The following is a 25774-nucleotide window of genomic DNA, read 5'->3' as shown; positions in this document are numbered from 1 at the left end:
TACATTACTAACCATAAGTAAGTTTTTCAATGATATTAGTTGTTGCCTATGTAATTTTTGTCCGTGCTTGGGGGCATGCCATCTAAAACCTTTGGGATAAGGTTCTTAGAAGTGTTTACATAGGAAGCCCAAATGAGAATACAAAGGCCTAATAACTCCTATATTAATGTGTAATAATATAGTAGCCTCATCCATTATGATTTTATTGTCCTAAGGCATTTTTAGAAATATTCCCCAATAAGTTTCCATAAATTTATTTACAATTGTAATTTCTTAACTCAAGATTAATTCAGAGAAGCTATGCAAAAGTTTTGTAACCAAGCTATAAACTCTAGTTACTTCTGAAAGGAATAAAGAAAATAGTGTTGAAGGGTAACTTCAGGTGTGTTGGTTTTTTTGAATTGCCATTAATATGTATGAGCACCACCTCTTCTACCACTGCTCTGCTGTCCTCGAACCATCTGCTCCCTTTTTAGCAAACAGAGGCTCTGAAGTCAAAAATGCATGGCTGCATCAGAGTTTGATAATGCTTAAGAATTTTCAGCTTGGCTTTTGTGAAGTGTAGCTCTCTTACTTCAGTCTCTGGACACACTATGAATAAAAAGAAGAAAGTCTTGCCTTTCTGCTTGCACATCTTATCAGTGGCCAATAGGACATTTTACAAGCTTTAGCCTGCTGTTTTATCCATGTGTCAAACAGAAGCAGGCCCAGTAGATTGGGATTTTTACTATTTCTTTAAACAAGAAATTGCCAAGTTGCCTTTCCCAGGATGCTCAGTTTGGGTGTTATTCACACATGACTTTGACCCAACAATTTACTGGTAAATTGCTGGTATAGCCTGCATCAATTGCGTTCATGTTGCTTCTCTTCTAATAACAACTTCTCCCTGTACCCCTTGACAATTACAGAACACAGTTCACTAACATTTATTTACTAAAAACTGTAAATTGGTTATGTCTTTGTCTCCATCTGTCATATAATAAAATAATTTAAAACAAAAGTTATGAAAGGAATAGTTTAACTTTCAATATTTATCTCAAAACATGTTTTTTCTACAGGCAGTCGCCTCTAAAGTGGGCATGGACAGCATTACTGCAAGTTACTTTGCACTGTTTGAAGTTATCAATCACTCCTTTGGTAAGTTTTAGTTGTATTCTCGTTTATTTCAGAATCATGTAAAATGTATTAGAAGATATCAAATGTTCTTACAAGGCTTTAATTTGTTCCAGTATTTTCATAGCAGTGTAGTCCAATGGTTAAATATTGTACTTAAACCTTAACTTTCCTAAGTTAAAGGTTTAAAAGCTTCTCATTCGCTCTTTGACCCTGAGCAAGTGACTTAACCCATCTATGTTCCCACTGAAAAAAATATATAAATTTAAACAATCATACTGTTTTTCTTAAATTAGAATTTTCTTTCCTTCCTTCTGCTTGGCATAACAAAGACAGTAAACTTAAATGAAGTACAATGTTAATTGCAATAACTTGGTCCATTTAAAGTTCGTTGACAGTTTTTGCATAAGAAATAACAGAATTTATGTGTTTTGATTCCTGTTTTTGCAAATGTTTTGTTGAGCAAAAAATTTTAAAATAAGACTACCCTTGGAAAAACTGGAAACCATTTCACTGTTAAAATCCACATATAGGCATTATCAAAACTGTGTGACTAATAAAAATGGAATTTGTCAGAGGTGCTTGATAGAGAAAATAGACTAGGCCTCCTGCTGCCACTCTGCATTTTGTAGCCAGCCATGTGTATACAGCAGAACCTGGACTGTAAAAACAAACAACTAGTGTGTAGAATATGTAGGAATACCAGATAATAATGAATGTTTATTTTTATTTAAGGAACTTTTTAATTAAAGTATCACTGAACACTTCTGCCACATTCCTTTAAAGAACATAGCATCTTAGAAGAGCAATTAGGTACACTCTTTTGAGAATCCGCTATTCATCACTGTTGACTCAATAGTGTGGTCGAAATTTAACATCTTATTAAAGAAACAAGCATCATCTAATAGGACAATTCAGTAATCAGGCAGGAGAAAGGCTGTTCATTGTATCTTTTAATTACTCCGTGGCAATTATATTACTGGTATACATATAACTTTGCAAACTAAATATCAATCTTTTCCCCCTTAGAGGGAATGTGGAGCAGTAGGGTATCTGTCGGTCAGCAAGAACCCTGAAAACCAGTCCCATTAATATTGTAAATACTGTAATTAATGTTTTCTGTTTACTCTGTTTAGGGCAGGCTCTGCGTTTTTACAACTACGTAGAAAGACAGAAGGTGTGTGTGCAGGTGGAGTAATGAGACAGGAAGGAAGGGGGTGTGGGGATGTGTGTATGGATGAGGAGAGAGAAAGGAAGTCTCAAAAGTCAACAGTGTACGAAAAACGGGCAAAGACCAAACAAATAGTGATATTTTGTTGTTTTATAGGTATGCCTAGCGACCCTAAACAGCGGGCAGAGGAAGTTGCTGTTCTGTTCAGTTCTTGTTCAGTAAACTCAGCATCTTTGGAGTACCACATTTCCAGCACTTGTTTTGTGTCTCACCCTCCTTAGTCACTACAATATTACAAGTTCATAAGAGCCAAATGTTATAGTTCTCCTATAGAGAACACAAATATATCCAGGAGCAGCAAGTTAAACCAAAGAAAAGAGAAAGTAGAGCAGTGTGGAGGTTATTAGTTAAATAGTTGTGTTCTGTGGAGGTTCCTGTAGAAGATTTTAAAGTATTTACTTTCTTATTCCAGTCTCGAACTGGAGCCTAGACAGGCATTTTCGGTCCCCTTTTCATCACGAATGTAATATAATACCAGTGTCCTCCAGAGAACATCTCTCAGCCAGCATAGCAAGCAGAAGTCAAAGAAGAAATCCACAGTGTGGACTGGTAAATTCCTAATTATTTCTAGAAAAAAGATAAAAATAACCTAAAACACTTAAGCTCCACATTCCCTTTGCCAATTGCTCTAATTACATTATATTGGTCAATTATGTGCAGTCTCGCGATTTACATTATTTAGAAAAGAAATTTGTATTTCACTTAATCTAAGGCTAACAGGTTATTTTTAAAAGTTATAGTTATCTTAAAATACATCTATTATTACCTCTCAACTTTTAATCTTAAACCTAAACAGTTTCTATATTCATATCCCAGCTGTTTTCTTTAACCTAATATTTTACTAAGTAAATTGACACAGAGAGAAATATAAGTGTCTGGAAAGTTTCAGTTTGAAGTTTGAGCATCACATTATAGAAAATAAAGTTGAACCCTATTATCAGCAATGTAGTCATTCAAACATTAACATTCCAATTTACATTTAAGATATTCAAATTACTTGAACAAGGAGTTATGGGAAAAGAAATCAACTTCTCATACTGTATCAAATGCCTTATAATTTAAAAAATGCTCTCAGGGTAGTTGGTGCATCACACCATTACATGCAATACTTTAAAGAAAATATTGATATATATAAAATATATTATATTGATATATAAAATTTAGCTATGCTTAATAATACTGATTTCTTTCACCCAAGACCTCTTGTTAAGGCTATAGTCCATGCATGCTTTTTTCATTGATGTCATCCCGAGATGCTTCTTGCAGCTTCTCCAGAGCAATGATCTGCAGAAAAAGTACAGTCTACCTTTTTTGTTAGTTAACCCCCCTTTTGTACAGCATATCTTAGTACAGAACATTACCTAGACACTGCTCATAACCAGCTTTCTTGCTATCCTGGAGAATGTTTGTTTATTTATTTATCTATACTAATAAAAGGCAAAGCCCTCACTCACTCATCACGAATTCTCCAACTTCCCGTGTAGGTAGAAGGCTAAAATTTGGCAGGCTCATTACTTACAGTTTACTTACAAAAGTTTGGCAGGTTTCATTTCGAAATTCTACGCGTAATGGTCATAACTAGAATGTATTTTTGTCCATATACCGTAATAGACTGCAGCTCGATAGCCGTGGGAGGCGGAGTTTCGTATTAAAGCATTTAACCAATCATATTTTAGCCATCATTTGTTGCCAGGCAGAGAGGCTTTCACAATCTGTTGTGGAGGCAATCTAACACAGAGTAAATGTCGATTAACCTGTTGCTTCAACCAATCAGATTTTGAGTTGGTGTCAGTAGGGCCCTCTAGCAGGCGTATGGCAACGTCACCGTATTCATACCCTTTGATTGGATAAAAGCCGTTATGAGGAACTCTCGGAGGCCACTGAACGCACCGCAAACGCTCCGAGCGAAAGATCGTCGTGTGAACTACAGCCAACTCCATGGCAGGATTCTGGACAATATTTGCCAGACACAGACCAGATTTCAAGACCACGAAAACCTGATGTTTGTCACGCTCCCCGAGCCCCAGAAGTTTTGAGAATACAAGAAAAATTTCACGCATGCAGCCTTCTCCATTTTAACACAAGAGCCACAGAGCACTTTTTGATCTGTCTCGGCTAAAAACAGAACTGACTGTATGCCATGTATAATGTATGCCATGGATGATTTTGCAGAAAAATCTCCCACTGATCTCCTTGACTTCCTTCATCAGAAAAATCTGAATGAGAGCATGGGGCAGCTGTTCACATTTGTATATTTGGCGGTGAGCATTCCTGTGTACACTGCTTCTGTCAAGCGGACATTTTCAGCCCTAAAGCGAATTGAAACTTATGCCAGAAATACCATAGGGCGGGTTCGCCTTTCAGCATTAGCTTCGATGGCGATAGAAAATTAGGTTTTGATGGAACTGAAGCTCATGGATAATCTGTACGACAGAGTAATTGAACTGTTTTTGAGGAAAGAGAGGACAATGGATTTTATTTACAAATAATCCAAATTTTTGCTGAGTAAAATGTTGCGATTTTCCTAAATAATATTGCAAGTTTATGAGTTATTGTTGATGTTTTTTATGTGTGTCGCGGCTGTGGCTGCAGTAGAAAGGAACTTGTTCATCCCTGGTTTGTTTATTTAATAAAGGCATTTATTGTGGCTACAGGAGTTCTCTTTTATATATATATATATATATATATATATATATATATATATTCAAAAAATACATGTGTAATGCCACAAAAAGTGCATGCAGACATGTCCGTGCCAAATAGATAACATTCGACGTTTTGAAGAAATCATTTTATGACACGATTTACCTTTATTTACTTACTTCCTAAAGTCACAAGTAGTGTGCAGAGGGCATGCTGACACTTTAGTATGCAAGCAATGGTATGTGCATTCTTGCTCCGATGTAGAAGGGAGCTGAACTTACCTGTGTTCCAGTGCGTCTACGTGAAAACAGCAGTGTCAGATGCGGGGGTGGGGTGTGTTTGGGCTCGTGAACGCGGCTGAGATAATAAAATTGATAAAAAAAAAAAAAAACAAAGCTAACATTTGGAAGTATCATAAATTACACCGGCTGTTACAGACTGAAATAAAATGTATGTTTTTATTCTAAAATAGTAAGACTAAGAGCAGTTTACATCTCAAAACGGAGTGGTGCAGGATCGAACTCGCGACCTTTTGATTCCCAGTCGGCAAGCTGATTCTATTGCGCCACAGAGGCAGTCTTAATAAACGGGTGTCAATGTCGCATGTTAAGGCGGCTTTTTGTTTCTGCAGTTATATTTTTGAATAAAAGCGCAATTGTTGTGTTAAATTTGTACCTTTTGTGAAAGTATTTGTTTGATACTTCAGGCTTCATACATTATATAGTTTATGCCCACATTTTGTCATCTACTAGTAGAATATAAAAAACGTTTCTGTTTTAACAATGTGTTTACACAGATTACTGTAGAAACGGAACAGACATGAAATGCGTGTGTTCCAAACAACGATCTATTATTTCCAGTCTAAAACTCCACTTCACTCCCAGAAAATCAATCAAGGCATGAGCTGGGAGAAGTTTGTGCACGTTCTAAGTCAGTGGGGGGATGGAATCTCCGGCTGCTTGCAGCCTAATTATTATCAGCACATTTAGATGACAAAAGACGCTGGTGGAGAGCTGTGAACGATTTTAAGAAGCGATTTAAGGTGGGACGGATTTACGAGCTTTTTCGTAGGCTCTGGTAATTCTAGTGTTATGTTCCTTGAAATGCACTTCAGTCATAGAGATCTTTCACATTGCACAACATACTCAAACTTAAACAGTGTTTAACACATTATAGTTAAGTTTTATTATTATTTAGCATGTACTATTTAAAGCATTTGCACACACTTTTCCTCTTGTTGTTTACATTTTATTTTACTGGGGCAACAATGCCAATCACTGCGCCACCATACTTCAGTCACCTAATAGCTCATGGAAAGCATTTATGTCCATAACAGATATGCACCTTCACACACACACACACACATATATATATATATATATATATATATATATATATATATATATATATATATATATATATATATATATATATATATATATATATATATATATATATATATACATACACACCAGCAGCAGTTTATCCTTGAAAGAAATTGTCTCCTTTATATTTTAAAAGTATCGAAGAACATTTTTCCCAAGACTTAATCAGGGTCTGAAGGAAAGATGTTTTATACATACTGGTATAAACATTTTTATAAGCAAAGTGGAGACGTTTTCATTTTATCAAATACTAGCAAAATACCCGCGCTTTGCAGCGGCGGAGTACTGCCTTAAAATTTTTATTAAGAAGAAAATTAAACCTTTTTAAACTGAGGGAAAATATACCAATAATTATTTGTTAAGGATCTCTTTGTATACCACATTGTTAGTTCGGCCCTCCAGTTGTAATATGACCAAGCTGTGTGCTGAGCTTACTCTTGAGCATGCAACGTACAGTTGGCCATGTGAACAGTAATCTTGTTTCAAATCTGCTGTCATAATCGGTTTGAGTTTCAGGGTTTGTTTCAATTACGACAGTATTTGTAGGACTTGTGTTGAAGAGATATTCGGCATCTGTCAAGCGTTGTAAGTATACAACCTGTTTCATCGATAACTTTATATCCAGCTTTTGAGAGTTTAAGCATTCATAAACCTCAAAGTGTCCACTACTGAAATCGTCACCTGTCAATCTAAGATGTTTAAGAGATGTTGAAAGCGACAACCGAACAATTCACCGGCAGCCATCAACTCACATGCAGATGCATAGGTGAAGGGCTTAAGCATTTCATTCTTATAGTGCTCCTGTGAAGAATAATTACCTGTACCTGTACCGTCATCAGTCCACACCTTGAACCTGTCCCAGTCATTCAATACATAAGACACAATGTTCCTCAAGAGTGAGCCTGATATGGCTGTGCAATATGTAACAAAGAGAATGGAAAAGGTAGATGCTGTCTCCGGGCATGGAAACCACTCGGTAAGTGACAGTTCTTTGATCGATGGTGATCACCTCGATAGACATGTTAATGGGGGTGCGGTTGGAATGATAAAGGAAATGGGTACCTGTACAATGTAAAGTAAGTCTAAAATACCTACACAATAACTATAATCATAATAAATGAACAATAAAACAGCGGAGAAGCCGTGGATTAAATAAAAAGGCTGTAGTTATCAGCAGGGAGACGCGAATCCCATGGCAAAGCGGAATGTAGAGACTGGAGCGACGAACGACCTTATATAGGCAGGCAGCCAACAACGTGGGAGGCGTTGGAATGGGGGACCCAACGCCGCCTCACATGGTGACCGAGCTGCAGGCTATGGACGTATATATGTACGCAAGTAGGATTCAGTTAGCGTTGGGAACCCGCGTACCAAATTTCTTGAAGATGGGCCCATAAGTAACAAATACCGTTGAAAAGTTCAATATGGCGGCCGACAGTGGCATCATACCACAGAAATAAGTACCAAATTTCAGCCTTCTACCTACACGAGAAGTTGGAGAATTAGTGACGTTGGAAAGTTCAATATGGCGGCTGACAGTGGCGTCATACCACCGAAATAAGTACGTACATTGGTTTCGGTTAGCGCAGGGAAGCCGCCTACCAAATTTCGTGAAGATGGGGCCATGAATAAGAAAGTTCAACATGGCGGACATTGTTAACCGTTATGACTGTTAAACATTGAATTTCGAAATGAAACCTGCTTAACTTTTGTATGTAAGCTGTAAGGAATGAGCCTACCAAATTTCAGCCTTCTACCTACATGGGAAGTTGGAGAATTAGTGACGTTGGAAAGTTCAATATGGCCGTCGACAGTGGCGTCATACCACTGAAATAAGTTCGTACATCGGTCTCGGTTAGCGCAGAGAAGCCGCCTACCAAATTTCGTGAAGATGGGGCCATATATAAGAAAGTTCAACATGGTGGATGTTGTCGACCGTTATGACCGTTACGTTTAGAATTTCGAAATGAAACCTGCTTCACTTTTGTAAGTAAGCTGTAAGGAATAAGCCTGCCAAATTTCAGCCTTCTACCTACATGGGAAGTTGGAGAATTAGTGATGAGTCAGAGAGTGAGTCAGTGAGGGCTTTGCCTTTTATTAGTATAGATTGCACATTTTAAAAACTCACATTTTAACCCAAATTAACTCAGCGCTCTGGAAATGTATTAGATATTTCTAAATTTGTGTGCACAATATATTTTTAGTAGACTCTCTGAACACTTAATTTAATACCATTACATTTTAGACAAAAGTCCCTTTCACACGTCCTCTATACTTTTCTCTTATTTTCCAGATGTGCAACTTCGCAGATTTGACTATTTTAAAAATATTTATTAACCAATCACCCTCATTACAATATGTTAAAGGGATCTTCCTTCTCGCCCTCCTTCCTACTTCATCGTCACTCCACTTACTCTCAGGTTCTGAACACTTGTTGCCAACAAAAACACCAGTCAAAAAAAGGCACATTCCTCTGTACAAAATCTTCCTTCCTAAACCTGTTTCGGCCACAGGCCATTACTCTGTTTTCTAAATTCAAGAGACCTGTCTTCTGTTGTATATATTTATCAGCCTTTGACTTCCTAGCCCTACAGCATCAATTTACACATGCAATCTCTCAGTCACAATAGTTGCATCATTTATTTTCTTTCAATTCGCTGCACACTAAAGATGCCTATTTACTTACACACTATGCCTGGCACAAAAAAAATATGGGCTCATTTATTTTCACAGAAAAAATATGGGCTCATTTATTTTCACAGAACATACAAAGTCTACATAAACCTTACATATTCCTTTTTCTTACTAGTTAACATTTTCCACATACCACGCAGGGTAAATTGTTTACTCTAATTATAGTACTATTTTATTCTAACTTTTAGCCTTATCTTCCTGTGGTATTCTTCCTCCCACTGGTTGCAACCTTATTACCTCAGGGAGGATTTTATCCTCCTTTTTACTAAGGCGGGGGCACTATCCCCCTTACTACGTTCCTGGGACTTGAACCCAGAATTTCTCAATCCATTTAACAGCATTATTGTCTACTGAGACCTTTTGCCAAACTGGCATTAACCTAACTACACTAACTATCCTAACTCTAAGAAAAAGCACTCCCACAGCATGACATCTAACCCAGCCCCTTATCCCCAAAAGAATGAATGAACATGCCTCCTACCATTTCAGGTCTGACTATCGCATCCTCCGGAGGGGAGTCCCATGCAGATGGAAACAAGTCAGTCCTTATTTCGGATGCACTATAATTACTATGTCAGCATCGCATCTTTTCATATTCTGCCGGGAGTTCCCTCCAGGGTACGAATCGCCTTAACGTTGGACGCAAAAAGCTGCTCGAAATTTAACATCATATTAAAGAAACAAATATCATTTAATAGAACAGTTAAGTAATCAGGCAGGAGAAAAGCTGTTCATTGTATCTTTTAATTACTCCTCAGTAAAATGCCTTGGAGGGAGCATTCTTCAAAAGCAGTCCGTTACAGAATGGTCAGAGAAACAAAGGATAGAGGTTAATTTTATAAACTGTTGAATTTACATTCAGTGTCATTCAATGCATACATTTTACTCTGGTTGGTTTACACCCAAATATTTATATTAAATAAAAGTCTATTGTATTATATTCTGGTTCTTCTTATTCCTTTTGAGATTAGACACCACCCTTGAAATTTCTGTGCATACCACAACTGTCCATTCTCGTTTATAGGACATCTACTGATTTCTTAGTCATCCTTCAGTACATTTTGTATATTACATCAACATTTCTTCTGGTACATTCTTTATTTACTTGACCATCTCAGTATTTTTCCTAAACCAAATCTTACATTTCAGTGTACATTTGGTTGTTCACTTCACCTTTATTTGGTTTCCCACATTTATTAACCCTTTATTCTATTTCTTTAAGATGAATGCTGTTCCCCTAAAATTATTCTTCCACAACAGAAAATAGAAAATTGACTCCATAGTTTGCTTAGTAGATTTTGTGATTCTTTTAATAAATAGAAATGTTAATATTCATTTAGTAACTCATTATCATTTCCTTTCAGTCTATAGTCATTTTTATATTGCATACAATATACATCATTTGTTTAGTTAGAAATCGTTCTCTGAAACAGTTTCCACATTATTTTCATTTTTAACCTGCAGTCTTATATAAAGCTCACAGACTTAAATCATGAAGAGTAATAGTCACTTCTGACTTTTTTACATTTCTTTCCTTGAGTATCTATTTCAAGTTTTATTTGATTGAAAAATCTCTCTAAACCTTCTTGGACAACACAACATGCAGTCATAACTCTTTCTAAAAAGGCAGTCTTTGACATTGAACACTTTTCCAAATAATTAAAATTACTTTTTATTTTTCATTTTTTTCTTTTTGCAACATTGCAGCGTAACTGGATGCTTATAAAATTTTATTATTTTAAATGTTTTTGCAGTGAAGTTAAAGGAGACTTTTTAGTGCATCTTTCTGCCAGCATTAGCTGGTAGTTTTATAGCATATCTAGTAAGCAGTGCCTTCATTAGGGATGTCTTAAAATTATTTCTTGGGGATCAGTTTGTGGAAACTTTAAATGAAAAAAATTGATTACATGTTTTTGGAAAGAAAGTGGGAATGCAGTACATTGCAAAAAATCTGAGATGTGGGTGTTAAATCTGAGATTACTGGGTGTTAAAAGACTATTGGTATTACACTGGTGTTAAGGAGAATTGGAAACTGTCTATAGATAAGAGAACCTCTGTCTATATATATATATATATATATATATATATATATATATATATATATATATATATATATATATATATATATATATATATATATATATGTATATATATATATGTATGTGTGTGTGTGTGTGTGTGTGTGTGTGTGTGAAGCATGCAGTGTAATGTTTTAGCGATCTCAAAAAATATATACTGTCTTTTGGAAAACATAAAACATTTTTCTTATTTTGTATTATATCAGTGCTTATTTGTGTTTATTCAAAGTTTACACAGTTTTTTCTCAAGGAAAAATATATAATAGATAACTATTGTTAAAAATAATGTTCTTATTTATCTATATAAATCCTTTTCGATTCTTTTTTTATTCTTTTGCTGTGGGTGTTTTGCAGTTCGGAAGCTGGCTCCCAACGAATTTCCTCACAAGATATACATTCAGAACTACACCTCTGCGATGCCAGGAACATGTCTTGCAATCAGGAAATGGCTATTCACTACAGAGGAGGAAGTGTTGTTAAATGACAATGACCTCGCTATTGCATATTGCTTCCATCAGGTACAGATTTTAGGTTCTCCTCTTGTGCTTTTACAAGATGAGAGTTCTCCATTTCAGTTTTTCACATAGATTCTATAAGAATGCTCATGATCTGTCATCTAGTTTCCTTCCAGTGGATCACATTTTTAATGTATTTATTTTTAAGTTGGTCTATTGTGTTAAGATAATAAAAGTATTGATTTTCAATTTAGCATTGTGAAATTGCACATACCACAATAAATGTCACAAAAAGTGACATTCTAGCTCACAATACAGTTTCAAAATATTTTTTTGGATCTAAGGGGGTTACAAGAGGTAAAAAACAAGAGGCAACGTAGAACAGCAACAACATTTATTTATATAGCACATTTTCATACCAAAAATGTAGCTAAAAGTGCTTTACATAATGAAGAATAGAAAAATAAAGGACACAGTAAGAAAAAATGTCAACATTAATTAATATAGAATAGGAGTAAGGTCCAATGAAAAGAAAGAAAAGACAAAAAAAAAACTCCAGACGGCTGGAGAAAAAAAATAAAATCTGCAGGGATTCCAGACCATGAGACCGCCCTGTCCCCTCTGGGCATTCTACCTAACATAAATGAAACAGTCCTCTTTGTATTTAGGGCTATCTTGGAAGGACTTGATGATGATGGTCATGTAGACTTCTGGCTTTTAGTCCATCAATGTTGGAGCATCATGATGCTTTGAGAGGTTGTGGTGGTGGTGCAGGCCGCCACCACAAAGAAACCGGAAAAAGAAACAGAGGAGAGAGTAGAGGTTAGTACTGATTTTGGAGCCACCATGAGTAGTTATTATAATGAATTGAACATTCAGAGTTTCAGGATTTGGATTAAATTAAAGTGAAGTTATGAGAAGGCCATGTTAAAGTAATGTGTTTTCAGCAGTGTTTTAAAGTGCTCCACTGTATTAGCTTGTCGAATTCCTATTGGCAGGCTATTCCAGATTTTAGGTACATAGCAGCAGAAGGCCGCCTCACCATTTCTTTTAAGTTTTGCTATTGGAATTCTAATGAGACACTCATTTGAAGATCTAAGGTTACGATTTGGAATATAGGGTGTCAGACATTCCGATATATAAGATGGAGCAAGATTATTTAAGGCTTTATAAACCATAAGCAAAATTTTAAAGTCAATTCTGAAAGACACAGGTAACCAGTGTAGTGACATCAAGACTGGAGGAATGTGTTCGGATTTTCTTTTCCTAGTTAGGATTCTAGCAGCTGCATTCTGCACTTGTTGCAAACGATTTATGTCTTTTTTGGGTAGTCCTGAGAGGAGTGCGTTACAGTAATCTAGTCGACTGAAAACAAAAGCGTGAATTAATTTCTCAGCATCTTTCAATGATATAAGAGGTCTAACTTTTTCTATGTTTCTTAAGTGAAAAAATGCTGTCCTAGTGGTCTAATGAATATAAGATTTAAAATTCAGGTTACAGTCAACAGTTACCCCTAAGTTTTTTACTTCCGTCTTGACTTTTAATCCTAATGCATCAAGTTTATTTGTAATAACCTCATTGAATCCATTATTACCAATCACTAAAATTTCAGTTTTCTCTTTATTTAGCTTGAGAAAATTACTATTCATCCATTCAGAAATACAAGTAAGACGTATTTCTGAAAATATACATAATGACATGTTATGGTAAAGTAGTGTAATTTCAAGACATTTACTATATATATATATATATATATATATATATATATATATATATATATATATATATATATATATATATATATATATATATATATATACGCATGAGGATAAATTAGAAAAAGACTTGCTCATAGGTAACACATTGATGAAGAGACTACAGACAGATCTCATTTACTTGAATTATGTCATGTGTTATCATTCAAAGGATAAAGATATTTAATCATTTAAAAATAATTCAATGTAAATGCTGTTAGTAGTGTGTGTGAAAGCGAAGACCGCTTTATCACTCTGATTGTGGTACTTGTGTAATGTCGTACAGATCAAACTATTATTTTGATGAGTGATGAATGAGAGGTCAAATAGACACACAGATGTTCAGTGACATTTAGGTTTTATGCTTTAGTACTGTTACTGTAGCTACTTGATATAAGGTTCCGCTGTTATTTTAATTTTAAAATATTTATGCCAATGAGTTCTGGCAGACTGATAATAATTTGTAGTGTCAAGTTGGATGGATGGAAGTTCTTAAAATTAATATCTTAATAACAATGTTTCCATTAGTAATATTTTGTTTTAGCTGTACTTTTGAAGAGTGGTATGGACAGCGCTGCTGTCTTTTAGTTCCAGCATGGTAGATTCAAGTCCCAGGCCTGGTCTCTTCCAGTGTCTCTGTGGCTTTTTAATCTTGCTTGTTCCAAATGTCTGGTAGGTTAGGTTGATTGGATACCCAGTTTTCCCAAGTTAAGTAATTCTAATTGTGTTTGAATGGTTCCTGCCTTGAACCTACTACTGCTGCCTGGGTGAGGAGGTCTAGCAATGAATAAACACCTGTACATATGTATTATTTAGAACACTGTTGTACCTTTTAGGCTTTCATTCTGCTTGGTTAATGATAATTTTTTTTTTTTTTTTTTCCACTCAACTGCAAAATGCAAAAATGCTGTGTACATCTAAGGAGAGCATTAGGGAACATATACCTTTAAATACAATAAGGGTAGATTACAACCAAAAATGCTGCCCTAAGCAAAAGTGGAACACTTGTCACGAAGATCAGAACCTTATTTAACTATTCAAGTAGTAAAGGTTTCGAAGTACTTACCAGTACACAGAAGACACAGTAACATTTTATGTTAAAGCCGTCATGCTTTTTTAATTTTACTCTTTGCTTCTATTTTTTATTGCAGCAGTCATTTATTTCAGTCAGAAGGGTGAACATTTGTGCATTCAAATGAAAGATTTTAATAGCATCCTATCTGTGAAAAAAGTAATTGTTCTTCTGTGTATTGTATGTGTGTATCTGCTGTGGTATAAATTCACAGTATTCAGAAATTTAAAACATATAAAATCTTCTCCAGAACTTCAGCATGGTTTACAAGTGCCACAATAATGCAAAAATGTGTAGATCTGAAGTGACACCTTTACTTGGTTGCCTTCAGCAATACTGACAAAATGCTAGAACCTTTACACTTGTGTCTGACTGGGGAAAAAGCAACTCCCCGTTTCATTCAATATTTCACACCTATGACCTACACCATTTGTGGCTGTGAGTAAAGTGAGGTCTGTGGTGCTTAAAACACTTTGTACTGAACTTTGTGGATTTACAGTACTTTCAGACCTAATTTTGAACTGAAAGGGAACTGTCAGAAACAAAGGACAAATAATCCTCCTTTAGTATTGTCAGCTTGTCATCTACAATTGACAAAATAGTCGGCTCATTCCATAAGCAATGTTTCCTAATTTTCTGGTTCCACTCTAACTGGAAAAAGAGAAGGTTTTCAAAACGTTTTACTCTCCCTCATTCTTCATGTGATTTCTTGGCAATCCTTCCTGCCATTGACATTCTTTATTGTTATTCATTACTAGTAACAAGGCTTTGCATTAGGAAAAAATTAATTTTAAATACTTGTAAATTACATGATTTGTTTTTCAGTTGAATTTCCACTAAGGATGTTCAGTTTCTGCTCACATATGTAATAGTACACAGTGTCCTTCTGGATAAATATAAAATTCAACTGTGTACCCTTTTATTATTTACAGTATATTGTTATTGTCTAAACTATCTGCGCTACCCATCTAAGATAAGATCAAATTTTAAATAATCAATGTAAACCTCAGCATTAGCATTTGTAGTGCACCATCTATTAGAATGTATTTTGTAATTCATGTAGTAATAAAATGCATTACTACAAATCTTTGTGATGCACCATCTATTGGAATGAAAAATGCAATGCATATGTCTCTGTTATATGTTGTTTTGTATGGGATTTGTAAAAGCAGTTTTTTTTCCATCTGTTAAACTGACAAATGCAATGTATGTTGTATCTACAAGTATTTGTGATGTGCCATCTGTTGGAATGACAGACAAATAACTGACACAAAGACATTTATCCTTTTATTAAGGTGGATATTAACAGAAGTACTTTAAATTAAAGCAAAATGAATTATTTCTATTTAATAATAGATTTAAATAAATTTAACCTCGAATATACACAAATTATTGCAATCTGCTAAGTGAAGGCAGAATTAATAATGGAGAGAAATATGCAAAGCCCCAAACATATGGTTGCCCTGCTTGAATCTTACACAACAAGTTTCTGAAACTGGTTTTGTATACAGGTACATATTCTTTTGTTTGACTTATATACCTGATCTGTTTCTGTGTAGTATGCCTTTCTGTTAAGTGAAGTTTTGACTTCCCATAGCCCTCAATTTAGCAATGGATAGATAGCATTAATATGACCCAATATTTCCACTATTTTTGTTTAATGAAGTATAATTTGCTGCATTATTGTTTCAGTTTTCTGAAAGAGTATCCTAAACAGGAGGCACTACAAAATAAAGAAATTGCTGTTGAATGAAATAGCTCTTTGTATACCGCAGACAGTAACAATGATCTTGCTTGCGAATATATAAGAGAAAAGATTTGACAAAAATGCTCAGATCTTCTTCCCTGCTGTGCTATATATACTGTTCTGTTGAGACCTAGGTATTAAATGTTTATTTCTTTCTCAGCACATTTGATTTTTAAATCTACAGGTGGAATTTTTTTCTTTCTTTGTATGAAGGAACAAATATAAGCCCTGTAGAGAAAGTGTGCAATGCTGAGTTAATCTTAACGCAGAGAAAGGGTGAACATTACTCAGGTATAACCACTAAACACTTAATGAATAAGAGCTTTGCTGTTTTACTCTGAAAGGATTGGCTGCTTCATGCAATTTGCTTCACTGTGTTTTGGTCCAGCATTGCAAATCATGTCTACTGGAGTAATTTCTCTAACTGCCTGAATAGGAAGCAGAGCAGCAATCACCACAAATTACAGTGATGGTTGACCTAAACTGTTGAACCTTAAACACCACCATGCTGCTTTGTTCACTTTGATTAAGATGAGAATGCAATTCTCTTTTCAGCACCACCTTTTGGTTTTGCTCTGGAAATGCAGACACTGTTTTCAAACTGATAACTTAGGTATTGCTCAGGTGAACTGCTCCACCAATAAAATGATTGATGCATGAAGCATTTATTTCTACCACATTCTAACAATTTGTAATTTCAAAAATGTTATTGGCTTGATCAGTTAAAGAGCACACCGTCAGCATGCTCCTTTTAAATCATTGCCATTATGCTGGTCATTGGAAACATCAACTCAACAAAAAACACCTTTGCAATAGTATTTTTATGTTAATTGCACAAGTTATAGTGGCTTCTACTTGGTGGCAGAATACTGCCCAAGTATGTATAACAGCAGCTTTAAGCTATTCATTTATGTAGCTATTTGTTATTTCTTAATGTTTTCAAGAGACATATTGCATAATGCATTGAGCTCACCTGGAAGTGGTAAAAAGCCACACCTGACCCCATCAAGTAGCATAGTCAGTGAGGCACAGTGCTTCACATTTTAAACAAGTGACAAAATCCTGCATAAGTGTAGGTCAAATATGAGTGCTCTGTGCTCTGGACAAAGAGCCATTGGAGGGGTGCACATTGCCCCACAAACAAATAAAACCCTTTTACCAGTTCAGTGTTGGGGAGAGATGAAAAGAGTTGCATGGATGTTATGGGTGTACTGTTAGAAGCTGAAAACCCAACCTTAGGGCTTATCAGCAACTGTGCCCTGTGAGTGGCACCCATTGTTTCATTTTGGGACTGCATGTTTTTTGCAATCTAACATTGATAGACTAAATGTTTAAATGATCTTTTAGACAGATGAATGTTCACTGCCCACTTTCATTCGTTTGCAGTATTTCATCCCACTGGTTTATCTTTTTCACCTTGCCACATACCTCATTTAAAATTTTTAATACAAGGAAAGAAGCATTCTAGGAAGCCATCTGATGGATCATAAGCTTGGTGTTAAATGTTCCTCTTTTATTTTTTTTTTTATATATAATTTGAGGTTTCTTATTTGATGTCTTGTTTCTGACATGTTTTTTAATAATGTTTTAACTTTGTTTTTATAGATAGATAGATACTTTATTAATCCCAAAGGGAAATTCACATAATCCAGCAGCAGCATACTGATACAAAAAACAATATTAAAATAAAAAGTAATAAAAATGCAGGTAAAAATAGACAGTAACTTTGAATAATATTAACGTTTACCCCCCGGGTGGAATTGAAGAGTCGCATAGTGTGGGGGAGGAACAATCTCCTCAGTCTGTCAGTGGAGCAGGACAGTGACTGCAGTCTGTCGCTGAAGCTGCTCCTCTGCCTGGAGATGACACTGTTCAGTGGATACAGCAGATTCCGTGGTTTCTCCATGACTGACAGGTGCCTGCTCAGCGCCTCTTGCTCTGCCACGGATGTTAAACTGTCCAGCTCCGTGCCTACAGTAGAGCCTGCCTTCCTCACCAGTTTGTCCAGGTGTGAGGCATCCCTCTTCTTTATGCTGCCTCCCCAGCACACCACCGTATAGAAGAGGGCGCTTGCCACAACCACCTGATAGAACATCTGCAGCATCTTATTGCAGATGTTGAAAGACGCCAGCCTTCTAAGGAAGTACAGTCGGCTCTGTCCTTTCTTACACAGAGCATCAGTATTGGCAGTCCAGTCCAATTTATCATCCAGCTGCACTCCCAGGTATTTATAGGTCTGCACCCTCTGCACACAGTCACCTCTAATGATCACAGGGTCCACGAGGGGCTTGGGCCTCCTAAAATCCACCACCAGCTCTTTGGTTTTGCTGGTGTTTAGTTGTAGGTGGTTTAAGTCGCACCATTTAACAAAGTCTTTGATTAGTTTCCTGTACTCCTCCTCTTGCCCACTCCTGATGCAGCCCACGATAGCAGTATCGTCTGCAAATTTTGCACGTGGCAGGACTCCAAGTTGTATTGGAAATCCGATGTATATACGCTGAACAGGACCGGAGAAAGTATAGTCCTCTGCAGCGCTTCTGTGTTGCTGACCACCATGCCAGACCTGCTGTTCCCGAGACTCACATTCTGAGGTCTGTCTGTAAGATGCACATATTAGGGATTTGGTACCTTCAATCAAACTATCAAGAGCATCAATTTTATCTGAGTTGCTAAAGAGCAATTTTCACAGAGTGGGGGGAAAAAAGAGCTGAAGACAAGATTTTCTAGATTAGCCGCTATTTTAGGAACAAGAGACATCCATCCACTTGTGCCATTCATTCTAAACTAGCTGTGGGCAGCAGGGTGTCAAATGGTCCTAACTTCAGTGTGGCTTTGGGAATCACCCAAAAGTAATTTTTCAAGTACTGTTAAATCAGGATTCTGTCTCACAGATGCAGCTCCTGGGAAATGTGCTGTGTTTGTCTTAGACCAATATTGGTGGATAGGCAACATTTATGCATCATCAAAGGAGAAACAAAATGTACAAGTCTTTCTTATGCATCCTATGGGTCCCTCTTGTGCAAATCCTTAAGGTCATTGATGGACTACTTACATAAATGGGTAGGAAGGATAAACTTTCAAAGGACATGAAAAAGGATATCTATGCATTGTTCAAACTCTTAAAGTTGACACTGTTTCTTTACAGTCTGCTTTCAGTTGTAGAACTGGGTTTAGCAGAATATGGCAGAATAAAAGCAAATTTTCTTTTAGTATTTTAAACATAAAGTACATACAGTATATGAATTCACTGATGCATTTTTAGAATAATTTTACACAGGTCCATGATTATGTTATAAGCAGTATACAGTAGCTCCATACTTTGCATTTCTCTTTGTAGTCAAAAATGCCATGTTGGATTCCTTATTAAATTTAATTTGGTTCAGGGAGCAACTTAATATTTTGTCTATTTTCTAATTTAAAAAAGCTTTTTCCAGTTGTGTAAGTATTTTTATGGTAGACTTTGTCACACGTGGTCAGTACGTATTAGAAATATAGACATGACGTGATTTATTTTTTTCTTCATTTTAATTCCTCATAAATCAAAAGGTTTGATTTCCTTCAGATGGACACCTGTAGTTGCTAAGGAAGATCTGTAAAATGAGTAATACCTATCAAAATTTGAAAGATTTCACGTGTTTTAGGGTAAATAGAGAGCCAAAAGGTATTCTACAGCATGAAAGACATTTCTTTTTTATGCAGTTTTCATCAAGCCATAAATTAGCAAATACAGTAATCCCTCCTCGATCGCGGGGGTTGCGTTCCAGAACCTCCCACGATAGCTTAAAATCCGTGAAGTAGAAACCATATGTTTGTATGGTTATTTTTATATATTTTAAGCCCTTATAAACTCTCCCACACTGTTAACATTATTAGAGCCCTCTAGACATGAAATAACACCCTTTAGTCAAAAGTTTAAACTGTGCTCCATGACAAGACAGAGATGACAGTTCTTTCTCACAATTAAAAGAATGCAAACATATCTTCTCTTCAAAGGAGCACCGTCAGGAGCAGAGAATGTCAGAGAGAGAGAGAGAGAGAGCGAGATAAAAGCAAACAATCAAAAAATCGATACGTGCTTTTAAGTATGCCGAAGCACCGTGATAAAGCGGCATTTTGTAGAGGAGCGTCGGTATCCTCTAGGCAAACAGCCTCTGTGCAAACAGCCCCTCTGCTCACACCCCCTCCGTCAGGCGCACAGAATGTCAGAGAGAGAGAAAAGCAAACAATCAAGCACCGCGCAGAAAGCATATCTTAAATCATTGAGGAGTTTTAGTTAATATGTAATACATGCTCTGATTTGGTAGCTTCTAAGCCATCCGCCAATAGTGTCCCTTGTATGAAATCAACTGGGCAAACAAACTGAGGAAGCATGTACCATAAATTAAAAGACCCATTGTCCGCAGAAATCCGCGAACCAGCGAAAAATCTGTGATATATATTTAGATATGCTTACATTTAAAATCCGCGATATAGCGAGGGATTACTGTATACAATTACGGACCAACTATTTTAAACGTTAAATGCATCTAATACTAAAGAATAATCCCTGAAAGTGGAATGTATCTAAAATCTAGTTTAAAAGTTATAATTTATGGAACATTGTCTTTTTTTTTTTTTTTTGGTAGCTCTCATCTTTTCAAAATAGTTAAGGCAGTGAATCCGAAAACAAATATGTTTTATAAATATGTTTAGTCCTTCATGTGCCCTGAAATAAGTATCTATCTATCTATCTATCTATCTATCTATCTATCTATCTATCTATCTATCTATCTATCTATCTATCTATCTATCTATCTATCTATCTATCTATCTATCTATCTATCTATCTATCTATCTATCTATCTATCTATCTATCTATCTATCTATCTATCTATCTATCTATCTATCTATCTATCTATCAATAAATAACATTCATCCCCTTTTTACATCCTTGACCTGAGCCCCTGATGATTCTTATTATGAACACTGGCCTCTGCCTCACTTGATCACATTATTTAAACATATTTGTAGCAAATAGCTGGATTAAAACTAAACTAACAATTTTATTTATGGTTTTCTTACTGGATTGCACGCAGCACACTCCTTTCTGCTTGACTTTGCGGTTGCACTTTGCAAAGGAGTGGTGCATCGTTATGATTCTTGCCTTTCACCCATTTCTGTTGTGCTAATACCAGCACAGGTATTTTTTATTTCAATAAAATATTGCGCTAGGTTACTTGTTACTGTAAAAAGTAATCAAACTACGTAATGCAAGTTACTTTTGATGCTTTACACTATTGCTGTAGCTGTACAGTTATCCATCTATTATGTCAATATAATAATATTAAAATAATGTGGATATTTAGTACATAGTGAAGTATTTGAAGAAAATGGTTCTGGTATTTAGGACGGTAGCCTGTCGCACCTTTTTATTCTGGTTTGTAGCAAATTTGGTACAAGGACCTTGCTTACAATATATACAGATCATGTTTCCTTTTTTTGAAATGCTTAACTACATGCCTCTAATTTTAAAAAAATATATACCTTATCTTTCAAAATATGATTAGATTATCAATTGAAAATGAATTAGACCTGAAATTCATATTCTATAGCTGTGACAAGAAAATACAAAGCAGGAGGACAGTGGCCATTTTTAATTAGTATTATGTTACTTTTGTATTCTGCTTGTCATCTGCTTCAGCTTAAATGATAGATAAAACAAACTTACTGACCTGTAAAGCAGTTGCTTATCTCTTTAGAGAACCATTCATTATACCAAGACAAAACCCCTTATTTCTGCATGAATAAGTTAGCTGCTATTTTCAGTAAAACATTGATATACCACTCAGATATTTATTATTTAATTGGCAAAAATACAATAACATGGGCATTAAGCATTAATTATAATGTGTTCGAAAAACAAATTTTTACTTAAGGGTCATGTATTCCAAGTTGCAATAGCACTGCTGCCCTGAAACAAAGAGAATGGAGTTCAAGTCTCAGTCCTCCATATATGCATTTTGCATGCTGTCCCTGTGTTTTTGTGAGTTTCCTCCCAAGGTCCACTGCAGTGCAGGTTATGTAGATTGTCAAGTGGCCTGTATGTGTTTTCACCCTGTGATAAATTGGCACACTAGGCTGTAGCTTCCCCGCCACTCTGAATAAGCAGGTTAGGAAAATGGATGGATGGGAATGTGCTTCAGTAGGCTGTACTGGCGACACTGGGCACAAAGCAGGAACCATCCTTGTAAATCATGTCAGATCACTATAAATCACACTAACCTTTACTTTTTTTTCCCAATTAACCTGTGCACTAACTTTACATAAAATAAAATTTTGTTCTTGATATTGTATAAATTAAACGCACAGTAACTCCAAAAATGTATCGTAACAATCTTTGTCCATTAAAATTACCATTGAGCTAAGGCAATTTAATAACTTGTGATATAAGCTTTGGGACTAGTGAAATCTTTTGATTTTGTTACTAAAATAGGTTATATATAAGTGCAAAAGCATGCACACCTTTTGCTCTCCTATGTTTTTACATATCATGACTTAACTAATCATCATCTAGTTTACACCAACCTCAGGAAACATACTACACATTTGTCATTATTTATCAAAAAATATGTTTGCATGCAAAAGGTTTGTGAAAGGTATGTACACAATGAATCTCCATTTAAATCTGTATGTCCCTAATCAGATACACTTGGTTATCCGAGGCCCAGTGCTATTCATATGCTGGAAAAATGTTTCCATTAAGAGTATTTTAGTAGTATTTATAACTTCACAATTCCAAGAGATTTTTTTCAGACACCCAGGACTTGTCACTGTCTGTGTAGTTTTCACATTCTCTCCAAGTGTGTATGGATTTCTATCCTGTTATATCAGTTTCCTTCCATGTCCTAAAGATTTGTATTTTTGATTAATTGTAGACTCTAAATTGGCCCATAGATCAGAGATTCTTGTTACATGTGGAAGTTTACTCCATTATAGTCTGGCATCATGTCCAGGGTGGATTCCTGTGTTGTGTTCACTACTGCCAGGACAAACTTGAAATGGGAACATGGGACTGAAAAAGAAAAAAAAAATGCATAAGTGATTAGCTGCTGCTTTTGAACGTATTAGGAACTGCATTGATGCTTGGGTGTTTTCAGGTACAACAGTATCACCATGAGAATGGACATCTGTCATGCAGCAGCCCAGTGGCCAGGAACAGATAAAGAAAGAGGCCAACAGAGGCTAACACAACTATAGTCAGCAAGCTTGCAGATCAGTGTGGCAGTGGGCTAAAAATCCTTTCAGATAAATGTTTGTCTTATCTAGTCATTTATAGTGTATACACGGTTCCAAATTAAAGGGTTCGATTGGAGGACTAAAAAAGCAATACTTGCCTGATGAATGCAAATGCCTGTTAATAGGATGTGCTAGATATGGCACAGATTCACAAGGACTTGTATCCATTCTATTTTAATTTGTTAATTAAGGTTTTTGTTAATGATGTTTGGTTTGTTGTTTTTGTGAGAAAGTTATGAAACTCTGTGGTATTTTCTTGAGTTATAGTTAATTTGGTGTAAAGCATTCACCTCCCCAGCCTCTACCTACATCTATGGAGTGGAAAAAACTGCAGTATATGACTGTGTAACACGGCTTTAGAATGTAACAGTAGACTGTCAAGACAGCACCATGGTTACTGGAAGGAATGTGTTTCAGTAACCGTATTGTAAACCAAGACAAACAGCACCATAGGAGGACTAACAAATCTTACCTAAGACCATCATGGCACCAAATCTTTCTCCCATGTGCAAAGATAAGGTTATTTTGATGGATCAAAAATGACCTTGGGTAATGGTCTGGCAACTTTCAGAAACTGATTTTTTTTTTTTTTTTAAATAGTTTCTAATATGAAGTGCATAAATAACTGGTTAACATTACTCACTCTGTCTGGATTGGTGTCAGGCTCTAGCCGTCCAGACTGCCATTAACTGGTGTTGAGTCATTATCAAAAATTAGTTCTGTTTTTCCATTCAGGCTTGCAACAGGAACTTTATTTTTTCCGTTTGACAATAGCAGAACTGTACTATGAGGTTTATATCTTTTGATTTCTTTAGTGCCTTCAGTACCATCAAGCCATCCCACTTAAAGGGTAAACTCTGAGATAAGCAGGTGGATGAGCCTATGGTGTCTGGGATAATGGACTATCTGTCACACAGGCCACAGTTTATGAGACTCAAGGACTGTGTTTCTGATATGGATGTGAGTAACACTGGAGCACCACAAGGAACAGTTCTGTCTCTTGTTTCTCTTCATTCTGTATACCTTAGACTATAAGTATATCACCAGGTCAGGTAAAGTTCTCAAGTGACTCTGATGTACTGATAAGGAGAAAGTGACAGAGTATAGAAGTCAGACAGATTTTTTTTCTTGGTGCAGAAAGAATTGTCTGCAGCTTAACATAAGCAAAACCAAAGAGTTAGTTGTTGACTTTCACCACACGTAAGATCCTCTATGCCCAGTCACTCGTCAGGGAGTGAATGTAAAGATGGTGCACTCTTACACAAGTACTTGGGGTACACATCACATCAGTGACGGGTTGTACATCTTAGTTATGGAACACACTCTGGACCCTCAGGAGGTAGTAGCAAAGGAGAGAATTAAAACAAACCGGAGTGCCATTATGAAGAATGCTGTACATCATTTTTCTGACACAGTAACACTGAGGACTTTTCAGCATTTTACTGGAGATCCTTCAAACCAACAGCTGACTTGATTCATTGTTTTTATAAAAAAAAAACAAACAACTTAAAACTTATTTATTGAGGAAGGTATTTAACTTTCTAAGCCTGCTTTCAGTTTACCTTCTTTGTCCAGATGCTCAGGATGATTCAGGGTTTTCTTATAGTATTTGCACTTTGTATTTTATTTTGCTTTATTGTATCTTATTCTATTTCAATATTTCTTGTATATCCTATATTTATCTTTATTTAGTGTTTCATGTGGATGTTACTCGTGTACATTGTTGTATATACCCTGTTGTTCTTTATGAATTTGTACGTAGCACTTTTTAAGCATGGGAAAGGTGCTATATAGATAGAATTTATTATTTCCCCAGGGACAAATAAAGTTCTATGACCATTATTATTAGTATAATTTGTGTGTGTGTGTACAATAACTGAAGTATTAAAAATTACGTTCAAACTATCTTTATTTGGGTAACAACATGACAGAATTTGAAATGATTGTGAACATGCATATATAATAGGCACATGCAAAAAAAGAAAAATGGCAGGTTAGAGTTCATGATTTTTCTGTACATAGTTTTTCAGTTATTTAAAATGCATTTCTTGGTCACATAGCATTTTGATATTTTAATTTAGCTTTTCAAATTGATGTAATGAGTAGGCTCAGAAAGCACTGCATTAGTGGTGCCATCAGTCCCTGGATATGGAGAGAACATCAGTACAGAGTGGTTCATTTAGCAAAGTAGCTCTGTGGTTTGCCTGTTTTAGCGAAGTGAGCAGAGAAAATAAAGGCAACTGCAAGGCTGTCAGAAATAAGGAAACTCAAGTAAAAAAAATGTAATGTTAGACATTAATTGTTTGAAGTTCAAATAACCAGGTTCT

General features: G+C 35.8%; 1 protein-coding gene across 2 annotated transcripts in view; it reads left to right on the top strand.

Moving 5' to 3' along the window:
• LOC120528132 (sorting nexin-27-like) overlaps nucleotides 1–25774 on the top strand; it is a 154797-nt gene that overhangs the window by 79272 nt on the left and 49751 nt on the right. For both annotated transcript variants that reach the window (XM_039752191.1, XM_039752198.1), the window contains exons 6-7: nucleotides 1059–1137; nucleotides 11499–11662. In XM_039752191.1, the coding sequence (XP_039608125.1) occupies nucleotides 1059–1137; nucleotides 11499–11662 (243 nt within the window). The remainder of the gene's footprint in view (nucleotides 1–1058; nucleotides 1138–11498; nucleotides 11663–25774) is intronic.

The sequence above is a fragment of the Polypterus senegalus genome, chromosome 1 (assembly GCF_016835505.1).
Source record: "Polypterus senegalus isolate Bchr_013 chromosome 1, ASM1683550v1, whole genome shotgun sequence".
NCBI lineage: Eukaryota > Metazoa > Chordata > Cladistia > Polypteriformes > Polypteridae > Polypterus > Polypterus senegalus.
This window is presented reverse-complemented; position numbering and strand designations above follow the sequence as displayed.